This window comes from Chelonia mydas, chromosome 7 (assembly GCF_015237465.2).
Source record: "Chelonia mydas isolate rCheMyd1 chromosome 7, rCheMyd1.pri.v2, whole genome shotgun sequence".
Taxonomy (NCBI): domain Eukaryota; kingdom Metazoa; phylum Chordata; order Testudines; family Cheloniidae; genus Chelonia; species Chelonia mydas.
Genome location: NC_057853.1, coordinates 100,059,316 through 100,079,730, shown reverse-complemented (window position 1 = coordinate 100,079,730; position 20,415 = coordinate 100,059,316). Strand labels below are relative to the sequence as shown.

General features: G+C 41.2%; 1 protein-coding gene across 3 annotated transcripts in view; it reads left to right on the top strand.

The window, feature by feature from the left end:
* The window catches only part of PTPRE (protein tyrosine phosphatase receptor type E), a 224,334-nt gene that overhangs the window by 15,078 nt on the left and 188,841 nt on the right, over positions 1-20,415 (top strand). For 2 of the 3 annotated variants that reach the window (XM_043551995.1, XM_043551999.1), the window contains exon 2: positions 7,800-7,822. In XM_043551995.1, coding sequence (XP_043407930.1) covers positions 7,800-7,822 — 23 coding nt within the window. Of the gene's footprint in view, positions 1-7,799; positions 7,823-20,415 lie in introns of those variants that run through there. The other variant, XM_037904756.2, reaches the window with a different exon arrangement.

The window sequence follows — 20,415 nt, the reverse complement described above, 5'->3', positions numbered from 1 at the left end:
AAAGTTGGCTATTCAAGCCTACTTTGAAGCACTACATGTACATCCTTCTTGGTTTCTTGTTGTAATTTTGCACAACTCTTTGGTGTCTTCTTGTGTGTCCTTTACTTCCAGTCCTTCATGAGGACACATGGCAGAAGGTGACTTCTTTCAGAACACAAAATTCTATTCAATGAGCAAAAAGAATGCTCACTGTAACTGCTGTGACTGGGAGTAACAATTCCTACTTCTTTCATCCCAGGAAACATATCTCAAAGATTGGGTCGAACCACTAGTGATAAAGAAGAAGTTGAAGTTAAATCTTCATTCGTTCGTCGTATGATATTCCATTCTGTGTTCAAAATTCTCTATTCTATCCTGATCACTATTGCTGGTAGTGCCTCACTTCCACTCAACTGTAGGTGTTTTATAACACAGCCATCTCTAAAAGCTACATAGAGGTTGAGTAGAATCCAGAAATCACTATAGTAGATTTGTAAGAATCAAGTCTGTGTATTTTTCCAGCTGGTTTAACAAACACTTCTTGTCCTCTTCTCTTAAGGAGTCCATATATGTGCCTTCATTAGTCAACTTCTGGACTGAAGTCTTCGCTTCTTCCAGTATGTTTTCAAGCGATAGCTCTGTGATTGATCCCAGCGTAGCTTCTACTGATGGACAAAGATATACTATTGGTGTAGCAGATGCCTGGATGGCACTGTTTAATGACTCAAGTGGTTTCAACAGTAGACTTAAAAGACAGAAAATGGCGATAGTCTTCTCTGAACTTTAGTAATAAAAGTAATACACCAGCCTCTCTACTTAGATCTGTCCTATCCTGGTAGATACTTTCCAAAGCCAGTAATTTTAAAACAGCCAAGAATCGCTCATGAGAAAGCCAGCATGTTTTCCCAAGGTAGACTAATTTGAACTTCAGTCCCAGTGTATCTTCTGTTTTGTTTCCAAGTCGTTCAGTCGTTTTGGACTCTTACTGAAAAAAAGAGTATAACAAAGCAATTAAATTTATGGCTTTTTAATGTCTCTTGAAGATTCTGCAGGTTGTACTAGTGCTAGCTGGAGTAGATGGCCTCTGTAGTGTGTATAGGAGAGTTTAGGGTTACACTTTTCTATGAGCAAAGCTAGTACTCCACTATGTCTTCCAGAGAAGTTTGTAGCTCCATCAAATGCACAAGCAGCCATCTGTTTGCAGTTCAATTTACAAGCATTTAACTCTGTCACAGATGCAGCTGATGTGTCTTCTATAACCTCACTTTTAGAATGCATCTACTGGCCTGCCACGGACATCAAGATAACATACACAATGACTTAATACTTGATGTCTATTTGAATTGGTGTATTCATCAGCCATGTATGCATATTTTTTGAATGTGGTGAGAGAGTTCTTCACTCTTTCAACTGCTGAGTCTTTCACTTTGCATCGCATGCTTCTAGACAGCTGAATTTTTTGCCAAAAGATAGCAAGCACTTGCCAGTTTTGTTCGGAGCCAGTGTCCAACTTCAGGATAAACAAGTGACAATGCACTTAACAGTGGCCTCCAGTTTGTAGTGTGTGGTATCTCTTGCTTAAATAGAAAGTATGATGCACAGCCATGTTGGCTCACATAAACTGAGTTGTGTCTCCAGGATTCTTTACAGCCTTATTAAGTTCTTCTAAAATTGGCTTTGACAGCGACTGGTTTAAGCCTTTCTGCATGTTGATGCAGTCCAGAGGCATGGTGTTTTGCAGCCTTTTCATGTAGGTTGTCAGTATTGGCTTGGCTGATCAGTCTGGTAAACCAAGCTCCTCCACATTTATTATATAAATCCATGATATGCTCACATCTTGAATACTGCATGCAGGTCTGGTCACCCCATCTCAAAAAGATATATTTTAATTGGCAAAGGTACCTAGAAGGGCAACAAAAATGATTAGGGGTGTGGAACAGATTCCATGTGAGGAGAAATTAAGAAGACTAAGATTTTTCAGCTCGGAAAAGAGACGATTAAAAGGGGATATAATAGAGGCCTAGAATATCTTGACTGGTGTGGAGAAAATGAATAAGGAAGTGTTATTTACCTCGTTGCTTAACACGAGAACCAGGGATTACCCAATTAAATTAATAGACAGCAAGTTTAAAACAAACCAAAGGAAGTATTTCTTCACACAGTGCACAGTCACCTGTGGAACATCTTGCCAGAGATGCTGTTAAGGCCAAACTTATAACAGGGTTCAAAAAGAACTGGATAAGTTCATGGAGGTTAGGTCCATCAATGGCTATTAGCCAGGATGGGTAGGGATGCAACACCATGCTCTGAGTGACCCTAGCCTCTTTTTGCCAGAAGCTGGAAGTGAACGACAGGGGATGGATCACTAGATGATTCTTCGTTCTGTTCATTCCCTCTGAAGCACCTGGCATTGGCCACTGTCGGACAACAGGATACCGGGGTAGATGGACAATTGTTCTGACCCAATATGGCCATTCTTACATAAAAATTAATTATAATAAAAAAGTTTAGTACAGAAACCCCCCCCCCAAGATAATGACCTCTCGAGATAGCAATGATGTGAGACAACGACCGTAGCAAATAATGCATTTTTAAAATCTTGGCCTACTAGGAAATGTATATTTATGTTTCCCAGTCAAAAATCCAGTATTCTGGAGCGAAGTCACTAAAACATAGTCCAACAAACAAATGCTCTGGCTGCTGCTGTTATTGTGCCACCGTTCATTCCATTGCTCTGTCCACAATGGCCTGCACCATCACCTTCTGCTGCCACCTGCCACTGTGACCTGTGTGAGTCGGCCTCTCGAGGTTCCACCCAGCTCTCAGGTATTTCAGCTCTGAGTGGGGGAACCTTGCTGCTAATGCAGGCTGGGCTGTCTCTTCCACAGAAACACTGTCCCACAGCAGGTCCAAGCACTTAAACCTGATTATCAGTGATTTCAGCTCTAGAGGTCACTTAACAAACCAAAAGACTCTCTCTATAGAGCCTAATCAGTTCTATCTCTAAACAGGAGAGAGGCGCAGGTCAAATAGTGCCTGTGACTCTTAGGCAGAGCCCACTCCACCAAGCAAAACACCTGTGCCCCACCCTCTTTCTCTCTATCTCTCTCCACTAGCATATGGCATCCAAACCTCCTGCTTAAGGAGTGCAGTTCAGTTGAGGGTGACCAGTGCTTAATTTGTAATGAAAGAGGTGCCGGGGCTCAAGCAAGTTTATTTTCATAACTGATGTGGCAAGCCCAGAGGTCCCAGGGCTATGAACTGCTAAGCCTAGAGCTGCCGGGGCTCAGCCCTGGCAAGCCCTCGCACAAATTAAGCACTGAAGGAGACCCCCTCGTTCAGTCAGGCTAAGTACAGTTCTGTTGCCCTTTACTCTTACAATAAGGATAACAACATTTCATGACCCCCACATTTAATACTCAAGTGATTTGTAACCCAACACCAGCCCAAATTGATCACTTGGGTATCACAGCTCTGTCTGTTGGATACCTAGGCAGAATAGATGTGTTCATGTAAATACAGTCTGGTCCTGAAGCCTTTTCACCCACCCTGGCTCATCACTAGCTGTCAGGGAAGAGATCATTCAGACCTTGCTTACAAGTAATAATTAGAATTTATTAGGTAGGCCAATATAGTCGAAACAAATGCGCCAACATTGTCATAAATAACAGCTGTATGAGGAAGTTAGTCTTTGTTCATAATTTTCAAACCCATTATGCTTTCTCAGGTTAAAATATTTTCTCATACACTATATATGCTTTTAAAGTGTGTATTAATGTTTCAATTTCCATTCAAATTTCCAACCAACTAAATGGGCAACCCTGCATGTAATGGGGGGAGGGAAATTTGGGTGGGTGGGGTGGTGTAGGGAAATCCCTGCTGGGAAGAGGGGGTCGAGGGGAGTCTGAGTCTTTAAGCCTCCAAATGTCCTTACATATCTAGAAAACTCACTGCTGATCTTTGAATGTCCATAGAAGGCAAGAAACCGTGGAAGATAATGTGGACAAGTTTAGTATTATCTTTGGTGGGGGAGATCTCTGGAAGTAGAGGAGGACTGGTGATATAGTAATAACTGGGTTAAGTTCTATTACCTGAGTTATGCAGGAGGTCAGACAGAATTGTCATAATGGTCCCTTGTGCATGAGCAGCGTGTGAACCGCCAGCTGGGGAAGGCTAGCCTCCAGCCCCACCCCTCCCGCTGGAGCTGAGCCCCCCTTTCCCTCCTGCTGGAGCCCAGAGCTGCCTCTGCCCCACACCGTGGCTACTGGCCCAGTCCTGCAGCTAGCCACCCAGCCCCAAAGGAGCACCTGACAGCCATGGCCTCCCCAGTCCCAGAACGCCAGGAAGGCAGGCGACGGCACAGCCCCAGCCTTCCCAGCCCAGGGGAGGCGGGTGGCTGGAGGCCGCATCCTCCCCAGCTCCTGAAAAGGGGAAGGCGCATGGTCCCAGCCCCAGTGGAGCACTGGGAAACTGGAGCCGCATGCTGCCGCAGGGAGTGGTCACAGCAGCGGACAGGATCACGCCTGGCTGTTTAGGGAGGCAAAGCCTCCCCCAGCCTATGCAACCTGCTGCCCATGCCCTTATGGCTTTCAGATTGGAGGGTGAGATTCTCCTGCCCATTGACGTAGTTATGGTACAATGTGTAAAAGGACCAAAGAAGCCTGTAAATGCACTGTATCCTGCTGGGGAGGCTTCCTCAGTTCAGGCACTGCATGAAACAGCTGTGATACTGCCTCCTCACCAGCCTTGGCATAGAGAGTGCTGGGAACAGGGCTTGAGTGCAGGGGGATGTTGGGGCCTTGGAGATGAGACAAAGCAGCAACACTGGCCCAAAAGGCAGCCTGAGGATGCTGCTGTAATTTAGACAGGACCCTAGGGTTGTGTAAGTTACACTGGGGCTCTCCTGTCCCAGGAGCAGCCCAGGACTGGGAGGGTGGAAAGATGGCTTATGGACACCTTTTTGTTCCAGCCCTGCCCCTGGTCTTCAAGTTCTGTGCTGTGCCCCTTAGAATCTGTGACTTCAGGTATGTAGGCAGAGGGGCTTCTTTGGAAGAGATGAGACATGGAAACCAGGCTGCTGCTCCTCCTGTGCTCTCCCGAGTAGTTGCTACTGGTATTCTCTCTCCTCCCCTCCCCTCCCCCCTACCCCACTTGCCTTAGAGAAGGGAAGAATATGGGACCATGTCTTTCATATTCATGTACTTAGTAACCCTTTTCTAAACAGGTTTCAGAGTAGCAGCCGTGTTAGTCTGTATTCGCAAAAAGAAAAGGAGGACTTGTGGCACCTTAGAGACTAACAAATTTATTTGAGCATAAGCTTTCGTGAGCTACAGCTCACTTCATCGGATGCATTCAGTCTTTTCTAAACAGTATGTTGTATGTGGCCTATTTTTGCTCAATTTGCTTCTCTTTATTAAATGTTTAAATATGATGTATTATAGGCCTGCAAACACATGCTGCAGGTCTTAAACACTTACTTGCCTTAACCCACTTCCTGTATGAAACTAATTAATACTTAGCTGTTACACAGAGTGTGCCCCAGTCAAACTTTGCCTCACCCACCTTGTCTATCATTACAGTTGAGGTAGTTAGAAGTGGTGTTAGTAATTTCTTTTATTCGACCAACTTCTGTTGGTGAGAGACACAAGCTTTTGAGCTTACAGAGACCTGCAGTAGAGCGCTGTGTAAACTTGAAAGTCTGTCTCTTGATCCAATATATAACATATTACCTCACCCGCCTTGTCTCTCTAATATCCTGGTACCAACCTGGATACAATAACACTGTCATGATTTCAAAGAGCGTTCATCACTTCTTCAGCACAGACATACTCATAACACTTCATTACAGTAAGATGGGTAGTTTGGCACCTTTAACTGTCTGCATGTGCAATTGAGGTAGAGTCGATTGAAAAGTAAACAATTTTAGCAAAAACACTTGAAATCATCTTAAGTTCAAAGTGGACTGTTTTTAGATTTCTTGAAGAATTTTGTTTAATTTTTGTATGAAATGGTTACGGAAATATTTTGGAATATTGGAAAAAATAAGCAGCTCTTTTTTTAAAAAAAAATTGGTTAAATTTCAGTAGGGTTTTTTTGGGGGGGGAGGAGGAGATAGTTTATTCACAAAAAATTTTTTTTGCAAAGTCATAACTTTAATGAAAAGTTTTTTGCTTTTGAATAAATACCATTTTCAACATTTCAATCAAATATTTCATTTGAAAAATTTTGACCATATATATTGTTAGGTTAAATTGTGAGTGCAAATAGTTATGGGAGCAAAATTGTCTCCACTTATTTATGCTGGTAGGTCACATTCACAAATTGGAGGATAGTGGCTGAAGGGTTTCGTGCGGTGGCAGAAGTTAAGAGCATAGTAGGAAAGGAGAGCAAATGCACAGGGCAGGATGGTATTGTGCAGAATGTACAGGAAAAATAATTAGGTTTATAGAATTCAGTGGGCTATTGGAAGGATGTGTGGCCTGTTAATCTTTATAATGCAGAATTATTATAGAATTAGTTATTTCCATTTCTTTTTGATGTGCAGCAAAATCAGCTGCAGTAATGATTATATAAAGCAGTATTCTGCAGTCTGCTTATGCACCTTCTAATTCACCCACCAGGAATGGATAAATTGCTTCTGGATCCCTTGGAATAAAGTGTAGCTCTGATAAACTGGCAAACATTTCTGTTGCTCTGGATTCATCTCCCTCTTTGATCTGCCTTCTGCCCCCTTTTTGTGCTCTATTTTCTAGCGGAATGTGAACTAGATTTCAGAGTAGCAGCCGTGTTAGTCTGTATTTGCAAGAAGAAAAGGAGTACTAGTGGCACCTTAGAGACAGCAAATTTCTCTACTGTTCAAAAAGTATTTCATAGAGCTCCTTGACTAGGCCCTAAAAGAGGCTACAAAGAAGAGGAGGGTTCAGTGCCAGCTGTATTCAATTGACTGAAGACAGGAAAAACTTTTAGATTGTGTATTGCTGTTACATGAAAAAGGAGATCCCTGGGTATGTATGAGACACCTTGGAGCCAGGTGCTGTATGAATTGCTCCTTTCAGCATTCCTTCAGAAGAAGAAAAGGGCCAGTCAGAGATGTAATCCTCTTACTAGAGGGACGTTTTTGGCATCTTCATTGGTACTACTACTTGGCATACAAAGAAATCAGACTGCAGCCAGTTCGTCCTGAATTTGTGTATGCAAAAGTCACAAACATTTACAGGCAAAATCTTGTTCCTGCTCTGTATAAATATGTAATGTAGAAACCTAAATAATTCACAGGCATAGATTTGGAAGCTTCCTCTCCATGTACAAACAGCTCACGCTTGTTTTCTCTGGGGATGCATAGGACAGATACTGGCTCTTTAGCAACTAAAGATGTTTTAAGTATAGGCATTTTGCATCAAGTAGGTTTTATTATTGATATCCTTTCATCTCTTTCCTTATTTATATATAAAAAGAATTGATTCTGCTCCTTTTACACACAGCTAGTCAGATATCCTCCATCCTACAATTCCCTCAGTTTGTTACACCCACTTGTTATGTCTTTTTAATATATATTGTAATCTCTGTGGGTCAGGGACTGTATTTCACTATGTTTGTTCATTGCTCTGCACAATGGGGCCCTATTTCTGATTGCTGTTTCTTGGCTCTACTACAATACTAATAAGCTGATGTTTTGGGCCATAAAGTTTTAAAACCAGAGTTAGAGCCTTGTGTTGGACAACTTTCTAGCTCTACATTACTGTCATTTTAAAATAATAAAGTTTTGAAAATGGAGAACAAGTGACAACTTTTTAACCTCTCCCTTTTTTCTTTTCTTACAGCCTATAGCTTCTTCTTTTTTCAGGTGAGTACTCTATTTTCCTTTATTTAATCTTGCAACACCTGGCTGAGAACACCACATGTCACATGCTGCTGGCATTAAAAATTACTCATCTTGTGGATGAAATCAGTGTTTCCAGGGTATATTGCCACCATGTTGTATTTAATTTTATACTTTGCTATGTGGGTTACACTCTTTGTTAAGTTATATATTAGAGCCCACTATTGAATACTCACCAAATGCATTGTTCAGCACGTATCTTCAGCATGTTCAACTTTCATTGGCTTGTAGTCACTTTAAAGAAGGTATTGTGTTATCTCAGTCACACACATGTGAAACCCATTAGGGAGCACACTCAGATAATTGCATTAATGGTAATTGCTTCTTAAAATTGATCTCCTGTTGGGAAAACTGCTGAAAATGAACTATTCTAGACCTTGACATCAGCAAAACAGTTCTGCCTTCATTTTAATTGTGTTCCTGTTGGGGGTCAGTTGATAATAAAGTGTTGTGCAAAAATGGTCTTATTCTTAAGGAAAAGGAGACCTTTAATCTTAACTGACTTGGTTTTTGATTGACAAGGTGGGTGTGGAAATATCTTTTTTTGGATCAACTTCTGTGGTGAGAGAGACAAGTTTTCAAGCTTGTACAGATTTTCAGTTCATTCCTGACCTGTTCTCTGAAGGACTTGAAAGTGCAAAATTAAAGAGTGTGTGTGTGTGTGAGAGAGAGAGAGAGAGAGAGATTGCACAGTTCCCTTATTGGCCAGGTTATAGTACTTCCATAAAATTGAGTCTGCAATCTCTCATCATGCTTCTGTGTCTGCATTTTAATATTTTGTGTGGGCTCTTGGAAAAGATGGTCTGAACACGATAGGCATCATTTTTCTCCAACCTACTCTTTTCTTACTAATTGTAAGTGGGGATGTTGCAAATGTTTGTTCTCTTCTCCCCTTGGATCGGGGACAGGGTGGAAGTGTAGCTTTTCATCAAGCTGGATAAAAATAGATGATTTAAGAAAAAAAAATCTGTTTTAATTTAAATTGGATTATTTTATTTAAATTAAATACAAGTTTATTTTTTTAAAATTAAATTTGAAATTAACAACCTATGTTAAGGCCTGAACTTATAATCATTTATATTAAATACAAACAGTAATATTAAACAGTATGCTTTAGCTGCCAAGTTTTAAAGAAAGTCTTTAAAACTGGAGGAAGTCACTGGATAAGCACCTGGCACCAGAGTTTGCTGACATGCTAAACCAGCTTTTGACAGCAGTAGTCTCTTCTGGAGGTACAGAGGGAACTTTTTCCTTATTTCAATTTATTCAAAGAGTTTTGTTCAATGATCAGTTCATTCAAAGTCAAGAAACTAATTGGTAATTGAAAAGCAGGAAAGCTTGTTTTCCTCTTCCCATCTATGAATGAAAACTAGGTGTGAGAGGACTAGATCTACTAGTTCTAACATCTTGAAGGACATGGTGACCAGAAACAATCCATTCAATTCACTGCTACCGTGAATACTTCCTTTGTTTAATTAATCAATTAGTTTTTAATGCAAAACATGTTTTGATAAACTTTTTTTCTTATGTATCCAGCACATTTAAGGTAACGTTTTATGTAATGATAAATATAAAATAAACCTTAAAATGCTATTTTATGTACTGAATTGAATTTGAATTTCCATCCAAATAGAGCTTGACACAAAATGCAAACAAAAAAATCAGCCATCTAAATACAAAATGCATCATTCACCATTTTCTAATATAATAAAAATGTAAAAGCTTAATTTACATTTTTTTTTCAGATTATGTAATTTCTTCAATAAATGTGCATTGATGTAGAGTATTCTCCTGGTTGGCAAAAAAAAGAGGGTATCTTTTAGTTGTAAATCATCAGGTTTTGATGGTTACCAACCAATGAGAATCAACCTTTATTTAGGAAAATAACTTTTCTTTAGGAAAAGTATAAATACAAAACCCAATTAAAATGATTATTTAAATTAACTTTTTCTACTTGCTGATATAAATCATTATTTAAAATGGTGACTTAAATTGCTTTGATTTAAATCTATCCACCCTGCTTCGCAGACTTTTCTCACCCCAGAAAGAATTCTCACCAATGTTTGCCTTTTCAACCCTTATCCCTGAAATGAGGAGGGGAATGGCATAGTAAATTATCCTGTTGTTCATTAGCTAGGAGAGAAAATTCCTACTGTATTTTCCACTGCATGCATCCGATGAAGTGGGTTTTAGCTCCCGAAAGCTTATGCTCAAATAAATTTGTTAGTCTCTAAGGTGCCACAAGTACTCCTTGTTCTTTTTGCTGATACAGACTAACACGGCTACTACTCTGTAACTAGGAGAGAGTGAGAGAAACAACAGAATATGTGCAGTAATGTGATTGATTGTTTCATGAGTAACAAAAGGATTGGTGATGAAAAATAAAGAAAATAAGGTATTCAAGAGTGACATAAGCCACTTCACTGAGCTACCACATGCTTATTGGTATATCTAGATCGTACTTGTTGTTATGGTACTATCTGATAGCCTGCAATGGCTTGTTGGTTTTGATTGAGATTAGCCTCTATATACTACAGCTCTGGGACAAGAAGAGCAAAAATTGAAAAGACAATGAAATAAATCAAAGTGGGCAAAGAAATAAAAGTAGACTGAAATCAAGTTGGCAGTCCAGTTTTTGTCTTATTTACTTTGCCAGATAACTTTCTTTGGGTGCAAGGGAAGTGGATAGAATTAAACAGTCACCCTCCCAAATAAATTTATACTCCCATCCCTAAATCTCTCCTTTGCCACCACACTTGCATGCTGTGTCTTAATCTTGTGGTAGGCAACTTTGTCACACTGCATTTCATTACCAGTACCAGTCTTAGGATCTGAGTTTGACAGAATTTGATATCCTGATAACAGACAATTGCAGTTGTATGCTTCTTCAAGTACCTCCTTGATAAGAAGCAGTACATCGACTAACAGGGAGACTATTTTTACTCTAGCATTATAAGCAAGCATAATATTGTAGTTCTTGATGATGATCATGATGATAATACTTAACTCTAAAAAGAGAAGTGTTCTGCTAAAAACGTGCCTCTTTTGTTGTTCTGACATGAAACAAATTATATTATTTTACTTGAACAAAAATAGAGAAAATGTTTTCTCTAAAAATAAGAATGGATAAATATTTAAAATAATGAAATCTATAAACTGCCACAAATGCCAGCATTGCAACACTATGGAGGGAATGTCTCCAGTTCTTTGACATGTTTATTCTGTATCTGCTAGTACTAATATGAAACTGGAATGATTTTGTATATACTACATTGGAAAGATTTTCAGGGCTACTTGTAAGCATTAAAAGGGATCTGTGCATTCTTCTACTAAGTAAAAAAGTCATATTTGACCTCAAACATACAAAGTTGTTTTTTGTATTTTTTTTATTTATGAATGAATTGTTACTGAGCAATCAAGGTCCATGCATGTTGGGTTCTGAGAATTGAGTCATGCAAAATTCCTGTTTACTGGAGTTTGGGAAGAATTTGAGAAACATAGATTTGTGCAAATGCACATGGGCTATGAAGTTCCCTGAATTTTCACTGAAAGAGTTCCTTGCATTGTTCCATGTGGAAATTGCTTTTGAATACAGTATTTTCATAAAACTTGAAATATTGTATTAACACATGTAAACGTAAACTACATTAATAGTCTGGAAAAGACACAAAGCTAAAATCATATAGTTTGGCACCTGGCTATGCATAACCATTACTCTAGTTTCTTAGTTGACTGGCCTTGCTTTTGTGGGTTTGTTAAAACAATAATGTTAGATTATATATTAATTTTTTCCAGTACCTCGAGAAAAATGACTTATATCGGTATGAAATTATTCCATTCAGCTAGACTCGACTAGTGATATCTGTGAAAAGCCTGAGAAATCTCTATACAATGAAAGAGAGACTGGCCTACGGTTAACTATAGCAAAGTTAGTGAGCAGTGGTAAAATTAATATAATGGATAGAATATCAGCATAGTTGTGTCTGGACTAGACGTGTCTAAATAATATATGAATAAAAGGCATGGATGGGGGGTGGGTGGGAAATAAGGTGTTTTTTTCCTTTTTGTTACTACTTTAACTCTTGATTTGCTCAGAAACTATAGTGATGAGGACCATATAAGTATCTAGATAACTCTCACTAAACATTCGATGAATGACTTTAATCACATAAAAAAATCTTAAATACAAAATATACTGACCATAGTTTGACAGATACGGTAGCTACTGTCTGACACACAGGATTAAAAAAAGAGAGATGCTTTCAGACAGAAACCACAAAGGCAATTCACTCATAAAGAAAACTCAACTGGTTTAGAGAATTAAAAAAAATCTGTCCATTATAAACACGCAGGGTCTGATTTTTTTCACTTATAACTCCCAATGAAGTCATTGTTTGTTTTTTATCTGAATGTTGCTGTGCTGCGTGTTCTTGAAGTCTGTTGGAGCTACAGGTTCTCGGCATCTCTGAGAATCGGGCCTACGTATACAGTGGAGAGGCACAATTTATTGGTTTTTTTTGTTTGTTTCAGCATATACATAATATCTTGTAAACAAATCTTCATGGCCCCATCAAAGTCAATGGGAGTTTTGCCATTGGCTTCAATAGGGCCAGAATTTCACCTTTTCAACGGCTCCTTGCTTTCCTAAATGTGCTGACTTCAGTTTCACCCAGAGATATTATGGGATGGTGCGTCTCTCTCTTAAAACAGAGTGGAAATCCTTCTTCATTAGGCAAACCGTATGATAAATACTCCAAAAAAGTTCCAAAGAAGCAGGATTACTGATGAGCCTGAGATGCAAAATTAAAATCCAGATATCAAACTCCTCAGAGCCTGGAATGCTTATGATTCAGAAGATGGCTAAGTTGCCTCTGTGCTCTCTTAAAACCTGATTGGCTTATTTTGTCTTCTCGCTGTATGAGAGCCTTCTAACTCTCTCAGTATATGCAACAGTTTACAAAGGCAATCCTGACACTTTCAAGTAAATCCGTTTCCCCAGATTGAATTGTAACCTCCCTAACTTGGAGGTGAGCTCCTGGTTTATTTTTCCTGAAGGTTCAGAAGAGAAAAGCAAGCTTTTAACACTCTGTTAGCACAATGTTACAAATTTTCTGGAACTTTTCAAATATAAAACATACTCTCCCCTTCCCCTATATATTTTACTGAGGGTACGTCTACACTGTGATAAAAGAGGCGGCATGCCCGTGGCTTGCCCAGGTCGGCTAACTTGGGTTCACAGGGTGTGGGCTTCCTGGCTATAAAATTGCAGTATAGACATTTGGGCTCGGGCTAGAGCCCAGGCTCTGAGACCCTACGAGCAGAATGGGTACAATCAGCTCTGAGACTCCATGCCGTGGGTTTTTTATCACAGTGTAGACAACCCTAAATTATATAAGGAATACTTACATTGGGAATCAGCCTTGAAATTCAGTTCCATGCTTGTGAATTGTAGGAAATGTCTCAGACCTCTTGGATAGGAATGTCTTTCCAAAGGCCCATCTGAGCAGCTCTTCTAATCTGGAGGCTAGATGCGATAGGACTGGGAGCCAGGCAACTGGAGTAGATTTGAGCGTCCCTGACACTACACGCATAGCATTATTGAGTTGAGTGTCAAGGAGTTTAGTGTGAGTGCGAAGAGACCATACCAGTGCACAATATTCAGCTGCAGAATATACCAAGGCAATTGTTGCGGTTCATAAAGTCCGTGGACTGGAGCTGCATGATGTTCCAGCCAATTTTCTGATAAGCATGACATGAGACCTGACCTTATCATGGATGTTCTCGAGGGGTGTTGTCGAAAGGTCAGACTCTGGTCCAGTGTTACACCAAGATACTTTGGATTAGCTTCGTGGTTGATGCTCTCACCGCAGAACTGTACATCAAGTTTGGTATTAGCCATTTTATTGTTCAGATGGAAAGCAGTTATCATGGAGGTTTTTTTGGATTAGGCCTAAATTTCCAGCATTCGAAATAATCAGCCATTCTGCTAAGATCTCGGGTTAGGGTGCAGCTGATGGTATGGAGGCTTGTATGCTGAACAGCCAGGACAATATCATCCGCATACATGAATTTCTTGACTCCGTTGCTGATATATCCACGGTGTATAGATTAAAAAGTATTGGGGCCAGGACAGAGCCCTGAGGGACGCCTGAGTTCAGAGTTCTTGGTCTACTGATCTCGTCATTAAGGTGTACCTTAAAGTGGAGGTCTCCAGTCACTGCCACCAGGAGGCAGATCGTTTTTCGACAGTGAATTACGAGGGAGACCTTGAGGAGGAGGCTCTGTCTCCAGACAGTGTTGTATGCTGAGGACAGATCAACAAGGGTGATTCCTGTCTTCAGCTTACGTTGGAATCCTGCCTCAATGTTGCTGGTAAGCTAAGCTACTTGGTCACAGCAGTTCCCCTTCGGGCGAAATCCTGCTTGCTCCACTGGGAGGACGTATTCAATAATATCAGACAGACGGTAGAGCAGCACCCGTTCCCTGAGCTTGCAGGGTGGTGGGGAGTGGGAAGACATTGAGTTTCTTCGATAAAATTGTTCCGCAGCACTGGGCTAATGTATTCTGACATAAGTTTGGCAGAGAACTACTTTCAGCTGATAGAAAAAAATGAGTCCTATGCTGCGGCATTGGTTCTCAATCGCTGCTACCCTGAATGGCAGAGATAAATGAGAAGAGGAAGTCATTAGTTTGTTTAACTTAGCTAAGTGTGTATGTATACACATACATACGTGTGCACACATACACACTTATACAGTTATGTCTCTAATATGTAATAGAACTAACTTATTTCCTCCCTTTTTTTAATTACATCAAAGCATGTTTTTAGTAAACTGCTGTGATTTACTAAGCTGTCGGGTATTTCTACGGCCCTGAAATGATCTCAATAGAAGATATAAAATGGGGACTCATCGTAAAACTACGAATTATGTGTCATTTAAAAATTTTGAATTATTCTATTGAGAAGGGAAGGGTGAGAAATCTCAGAATTTGAGGAACTGTTACCTAAATCCAAGAGAGTGGTTCTCTAAGGCCCTATTCTGCGAAGGTTAACACACGTATAATTTTAAGCACACGACTAGTCCCTTTGAAGTTAATGGGACCAGCCCTTCTTATTATTAATCATATGCATAAGTCTTTGTAGGATCAAGGCCTAGGATTTCACAGAAAATAGGTAGTTTTATTTTATGCTACAAGAAAATAGAGACCTGAAAAGGTACTTTAAATATTTATTGCTTTAATTATTATTCTCAGTATTAGAGAATTGCTGCTGCTGTGTTGTTCAAAGTATTGCTCTAACCTGCTGCTTGAAATAGAAATTGAAACATTAAAAACTTTTTTCTACGTACAATTTTACTATCCATGCATATGTAAATTCATTACTTTCATATTGAAGATGCTCCGTGATGCTATTGCTAACCTGTTTCATCAGAAAAGATTGTGAAAACATAGCAAGTTTGATCACTGTTTAGTTTCCCATGCAGTGGAGTTAAAATATCATTTCATGTAAGTCACAGTGCTTTGCTGAACCTGAAAAAATCTAAAAGGAAGTGCTTATGGTCCTCTAAAGAACAGACTTAGGGGAGCTCTGCTCAACTGAAGCTTTTACATTTTTTCTTTAAAAAATTACTGCTTAATTCGATCTTCATACTTACTGACTCATTTGTTATGTCAGGCTAAGTGAAAGGAAAATGTAATCATTCTGATATGTGAAAATCTATAGTGATACATGCTAAATCTTTCTATTAAAGGAAAAATAATGAATATATCTTTTTCCAGTTTTTTTGCTAGTTAGGTTGTACAAAGCCAGAGAAATTCAGTTTTGCATGGCGAGCTGCATTAAAAACTGCTGAAGATAAAACTCGCTGCCCCAGTGTGTGGTCCCCTGACCCCTCAAACCTGCAGGTGGGCATGAAATACACATCCTCTGCATTTATGGATTGGAATAGTAGCTTCAGCTCTTTCATGCACTGTGTGTGGGATTCTCAGACACTGAAATCATGCGGTCATGGATCCAGTGGTCTCTCCGCATTTCCCTTAGCACTAACTGGGCCCAGATGCCCTCCCCTCTTCCCCCGCACAGCAGGTTTGTCCATTTTCCCCTCCCCCATATACTCAGACAGTGAGACTCAAGTGGTAATCAGGAGCCTTTCAGTTGCCGTCTACACCTGAATGAATTTCACCCTTGATCCATAATATGAAATGACAAGTGAACAAAATGTAATATAACTGAATATCTGGATGATAAGCTTGTCTTAGGCCTTGTCTATACAGAGTTCTGTCGACTAAAGTCATGTCGACACTCAAAAAGCGCTATAATAAAAATCGGTATTGCATGTTCACACTCGCTCCCTTTGTCGGCAGAGCGTGTCCACAGTTGGGGCACTATCATTGACAGTGTGAGCAATGCACAGTGGGTACCTATCCCACAGTCCAGCTCAACACCTTCTGCCCTGTGGGAAGGCGGAGTGGATCACGGCACATCTTTGGACCGGGCTCAGTGTCCCATGATGAAATGTTTTCTGTCCCAGCATTCCATGGGCTTCCAGCTTTCTTTCACGGCATTTTTCAATGGCCTTTGTTTGCTGTGCACTCTGGCATCTTTGTGAGAAGGGATGGTGTGATGAGTTGCCCTCACTTTCCAGGGTGCCACCTGATATAATAGGGTCCCACTGAACCCGCCCATTCTATCAGCCTGGGCTCCCTCACTCTGTCCTGCTGTGCCAGGCCCTCAGGCCTCCTCTAGCACACACACAGGTAGGGCCACACCTAAGGACACAAACACTGAAATCAGCTCTGTGTGGGAAGACTCAGCTAGGGGATTGCCCAGTACTCAAGTGCACACCCAAAATGGTATTGTGTTGCAGTGCAAAGAAATCTGTACAGCGTAAGCTCATGAAAATTGCTCCCTCGCTCAATGTGGAGGAAGATATGCACAGCTTCCCCCTCCCCCCCCGTTATGAATTGCACAAACTGGGTTTTAGAAAACAAAACAAATTTATTAACTACAAAGGATAGATTTTTACGTGATTATAAGGGATAGCAAACAGATCAAAGTAGATTACTGAACAAATAAAGCAAATGCGCAAACTAAGCTTAATACACTAAAAAGAAACTGGCTACAAGTAGTAATTTCTCACCCGAAATGTTGTTTTAAGTAGGTTGCAGAGATTCTTGAAGACAAACTTCTTTTGCTTACAGCTTAGAATTCCAGACATTCCTTTCACAGGTCAGACACCTTCTAGCCTGGGTCTAGTTCTTCCCCAGTTCAGTCTTAGGGGTTTTTAGCAGTCATCTTGGGTGGGGATTCAGTGAAGAACTGACCCTGATTAACTCACTCCCCAGCCCTAAATAGGATTTACATATGGTGGGAAGCCTTTGTTTCCCAGTTTGATTCCACACCCCATAAAAAATGAAAAATACTAGTAGTCCAAGATGGTGTCCAGTACCAGGTGACATAATTACATGACGCTGCAGTTTCAAAGCAGCGTCCCAGGAAGCTTTTCAGGAAGGTGGGAGATTAGCATCTTCAAAGACCTACTGTTCTCCCTAATGATTTATTGACTAAGCAGCCAGACTGATTGTATTTTGTCTGGTGGGTGTTTCCCAGGTGCAAACACTTTCGCAATTGATACATAGTCAATATTCCTAACTTCAGATACCAAAATGATACATGCATGCATACAAATAGGATAATCACATTCAGAAAATCCTAACCTTTCCAATGATATCTCACATGACCCATCTTGCATAAAACATATCTTAGTTATGCCATATTCATATCATAACAATATCTCTATGAAGAATATGGAGCGTGGTGCCACAGATGGATCCTGCGCTGCTCTCCTATGCACTGATAACTGTGATTAAGATATCACGGATGGCCGTGCAGTTAATCACGAAGTTCCTTACTGAAGAAGACTCCCAGTTGCCTGACATGCTGTGTGATATGGATAGGAGCAACTTTAGATTGCTTTTGACATTCACGGAACCGCTGCAGATGGTGGACCATTGCTTTTGGGCTCAGGAAACAAGCACTGAATGGTGGGATTGGATCATCATGCAGGTCTGGGGTGACGAGCAGTGGCTACAGAATTTTCAGATGCGGAAAGCCAGCTCCCTGGAACTATGTGTGGAGTTCGCTCCAGCACTACGGTGCAAGGACACAAGAATGAGAGCTGCACTATTGGTAGAGAAGCGTGTTGCAATTACTGTGTGGAAGCTGGCGACTCCAGACTACTACCAGTAGGTAGTGAATCAATTTAGAGTCAGGAAGTCGACCATTGAAGCTGCATTAATGCAAGTGTGCAGGGCAATTAATGGCATCCTGCTACAAAGGACTGTGACTCTGGGAAATGTGTGAAATAGTGGACAGCTTTGCAGAAATGGGTTTCCCTAACTGTGGAGGGGCGATAGATAGCGCGCACATTCCAATTTTGGCACCAGACCACCTTGCAATGGAGTACATCAATAGGAAGGAGGTACTTCTCCATGGTGTTGCAGGTGCTTGTGGATCACCGTGGGCATTTCACTGACATCAACGCGGGGTGGTCAGGAAAGGTGCATGATGCATGCATCTTCAGGAACACCAGCCAGTATAGAAACCTACAAGTGGGGACTTTCTTTCCAGACCAGAAGATTACAGTGAAGGATGTTGAAATGCCCATAGTGATCCAGGGAGACCTGGCATACCCCTTATAGTCATGGCTCATGAAACTTACACGGGAAACCTGGACAGCAGTAAGGAGTGGTTCAACAACAGACTGCGTATGTGCCGGATGACAATGGAGTGTGCCTTTGGCAGATTAAAGGCACACTGGCAATGCCTTTATGGCTGGTTAGACCTCAATGACGATAATATTACCATGGTCACATTGCATAATCTTTATGAAGCTAAGGGTGAAAGGTTTGCTCAGAGGTGGAGTGTTGAGGCAGAGACCACTTGGCTGCTGATTTTGAGCAGCCAGATACCAGGGCTTAGCAGAGGGGCCGAGAGGGGGGCAATTTGAATCAGGGAGGCTTTGAGGCAACACTTTGAAAATGAGAACCAGTCATCTATTCTCTGTGATTGGTGCTGCAATGTTACATTACGTGTAGTTTTCATGGAACAATGGTGAAATTTGGGACCTTACATTCCAGTAAGCAAATGACTGACCTGCCTGTGTATGTATTGATAGTGCTTGCTATCTCAATTTTGTGGGAAACAAATAAAGATGTTACCATTCAAAAACTTGGCTTTTATTGCACAAGCAACAACACGCACGCGTGCGCGTGCACACACACAAAGATGCTTGGTGGGAAAGGAGGTACCAGGGAAGGGCAGACTTTCAGAGCTGTGTGTAGGTCCAGCTGTCATTTTGAAAGTTGTCTGAGGAGTGGAGTACAGCGGAAAGTGAGAAGTCCCGGAAAGTGGAAAGGACTGCGCAGGTGGAGTTGGGGGGCAGGGGGCACAGAAAAGAGTTCTGAATGTGCTGCAGGGGAGGGTGGGCATGCCCAAGATGCATCCCCAAGATGCATGCCATCTGCTCAGTCTGCAGCATTATTAATGACTTCAGAATCTGCATTTGCTCCTCTGTGACTTTAATTATCCACTCAGTAGCGTCCTTAACAAACTCCTGATTTTCTTTTCTGTCCTGCCTTTTGGCTTCCCTCCATTCCTTGCGTTCCCTTTTCTCTGCATTGGAGAAGTGCAATACCTCCCAGAGTATGTCGTCTTTGCTCCGGCTTGGGTGCTTTCTTATCTGGCGGAGACACTTGGCCGTTGCGTGGTGTGTTCCTCAAGGCCACATCTGCTGAAGCACAAGGAACAGTGCACAGAAGCATGATTGTTAAGTTACACACAGTATTGAAACATTTCAGTAAAATACGCCTCTGGTAACATAAGTCTCTTTCTGATTGACCCTTGGCAAGCACACAACTCGGCAAACATCCAAAGCATGGCGAGTGTTGGCTTGGGGTGGGGGTAGGGTGACCAGACAGCAAGCATCAAAAATTGGGATTGGGGTAGGGAGTAATAGGTGCCTATATAACACTAAGCCCTAAATATCGGGACTGTCCCTATAAAATCGGGACATCTGGTCACCCTAGGGCAGGGGGAACGCTCTACATGGGGAAAAAAGCACTCCACAAGTGTTGCGGTGCTGCCAACTAGGGGAAAAAATTCTAAAATTCTCCCACACTTTTCCATGGGCGGGCATCATTGTAGCTGATATCTCACTGCTGAAGGTAAGAAGATAAGCGAGATTACATCTACTACATGCTTGTGGCTTCTGTCCTGGTCCCTATGCTGCTCGCCTGTGTGCCACAAGTGATTGCCAGATGGTGCAGGAAAATTTCCTACAATGAGGGAAAGAATAAAGCAGCTCTGCCAAGGAACCTTTTGCAGAGGATTGCCGAGTACCTCCAGGAAACTTTCCTAGAGATTTCTCTGGAGGATTCCTGTGAGATCTCGGCGTGCGTCAACACCCTGTTCCATCATACCGATTAGCTACACAGGGAAATGTCTAGCTCACAGAAACACAGCCAGCCTTGTACATTTCTACACCCTGAAGCCACCT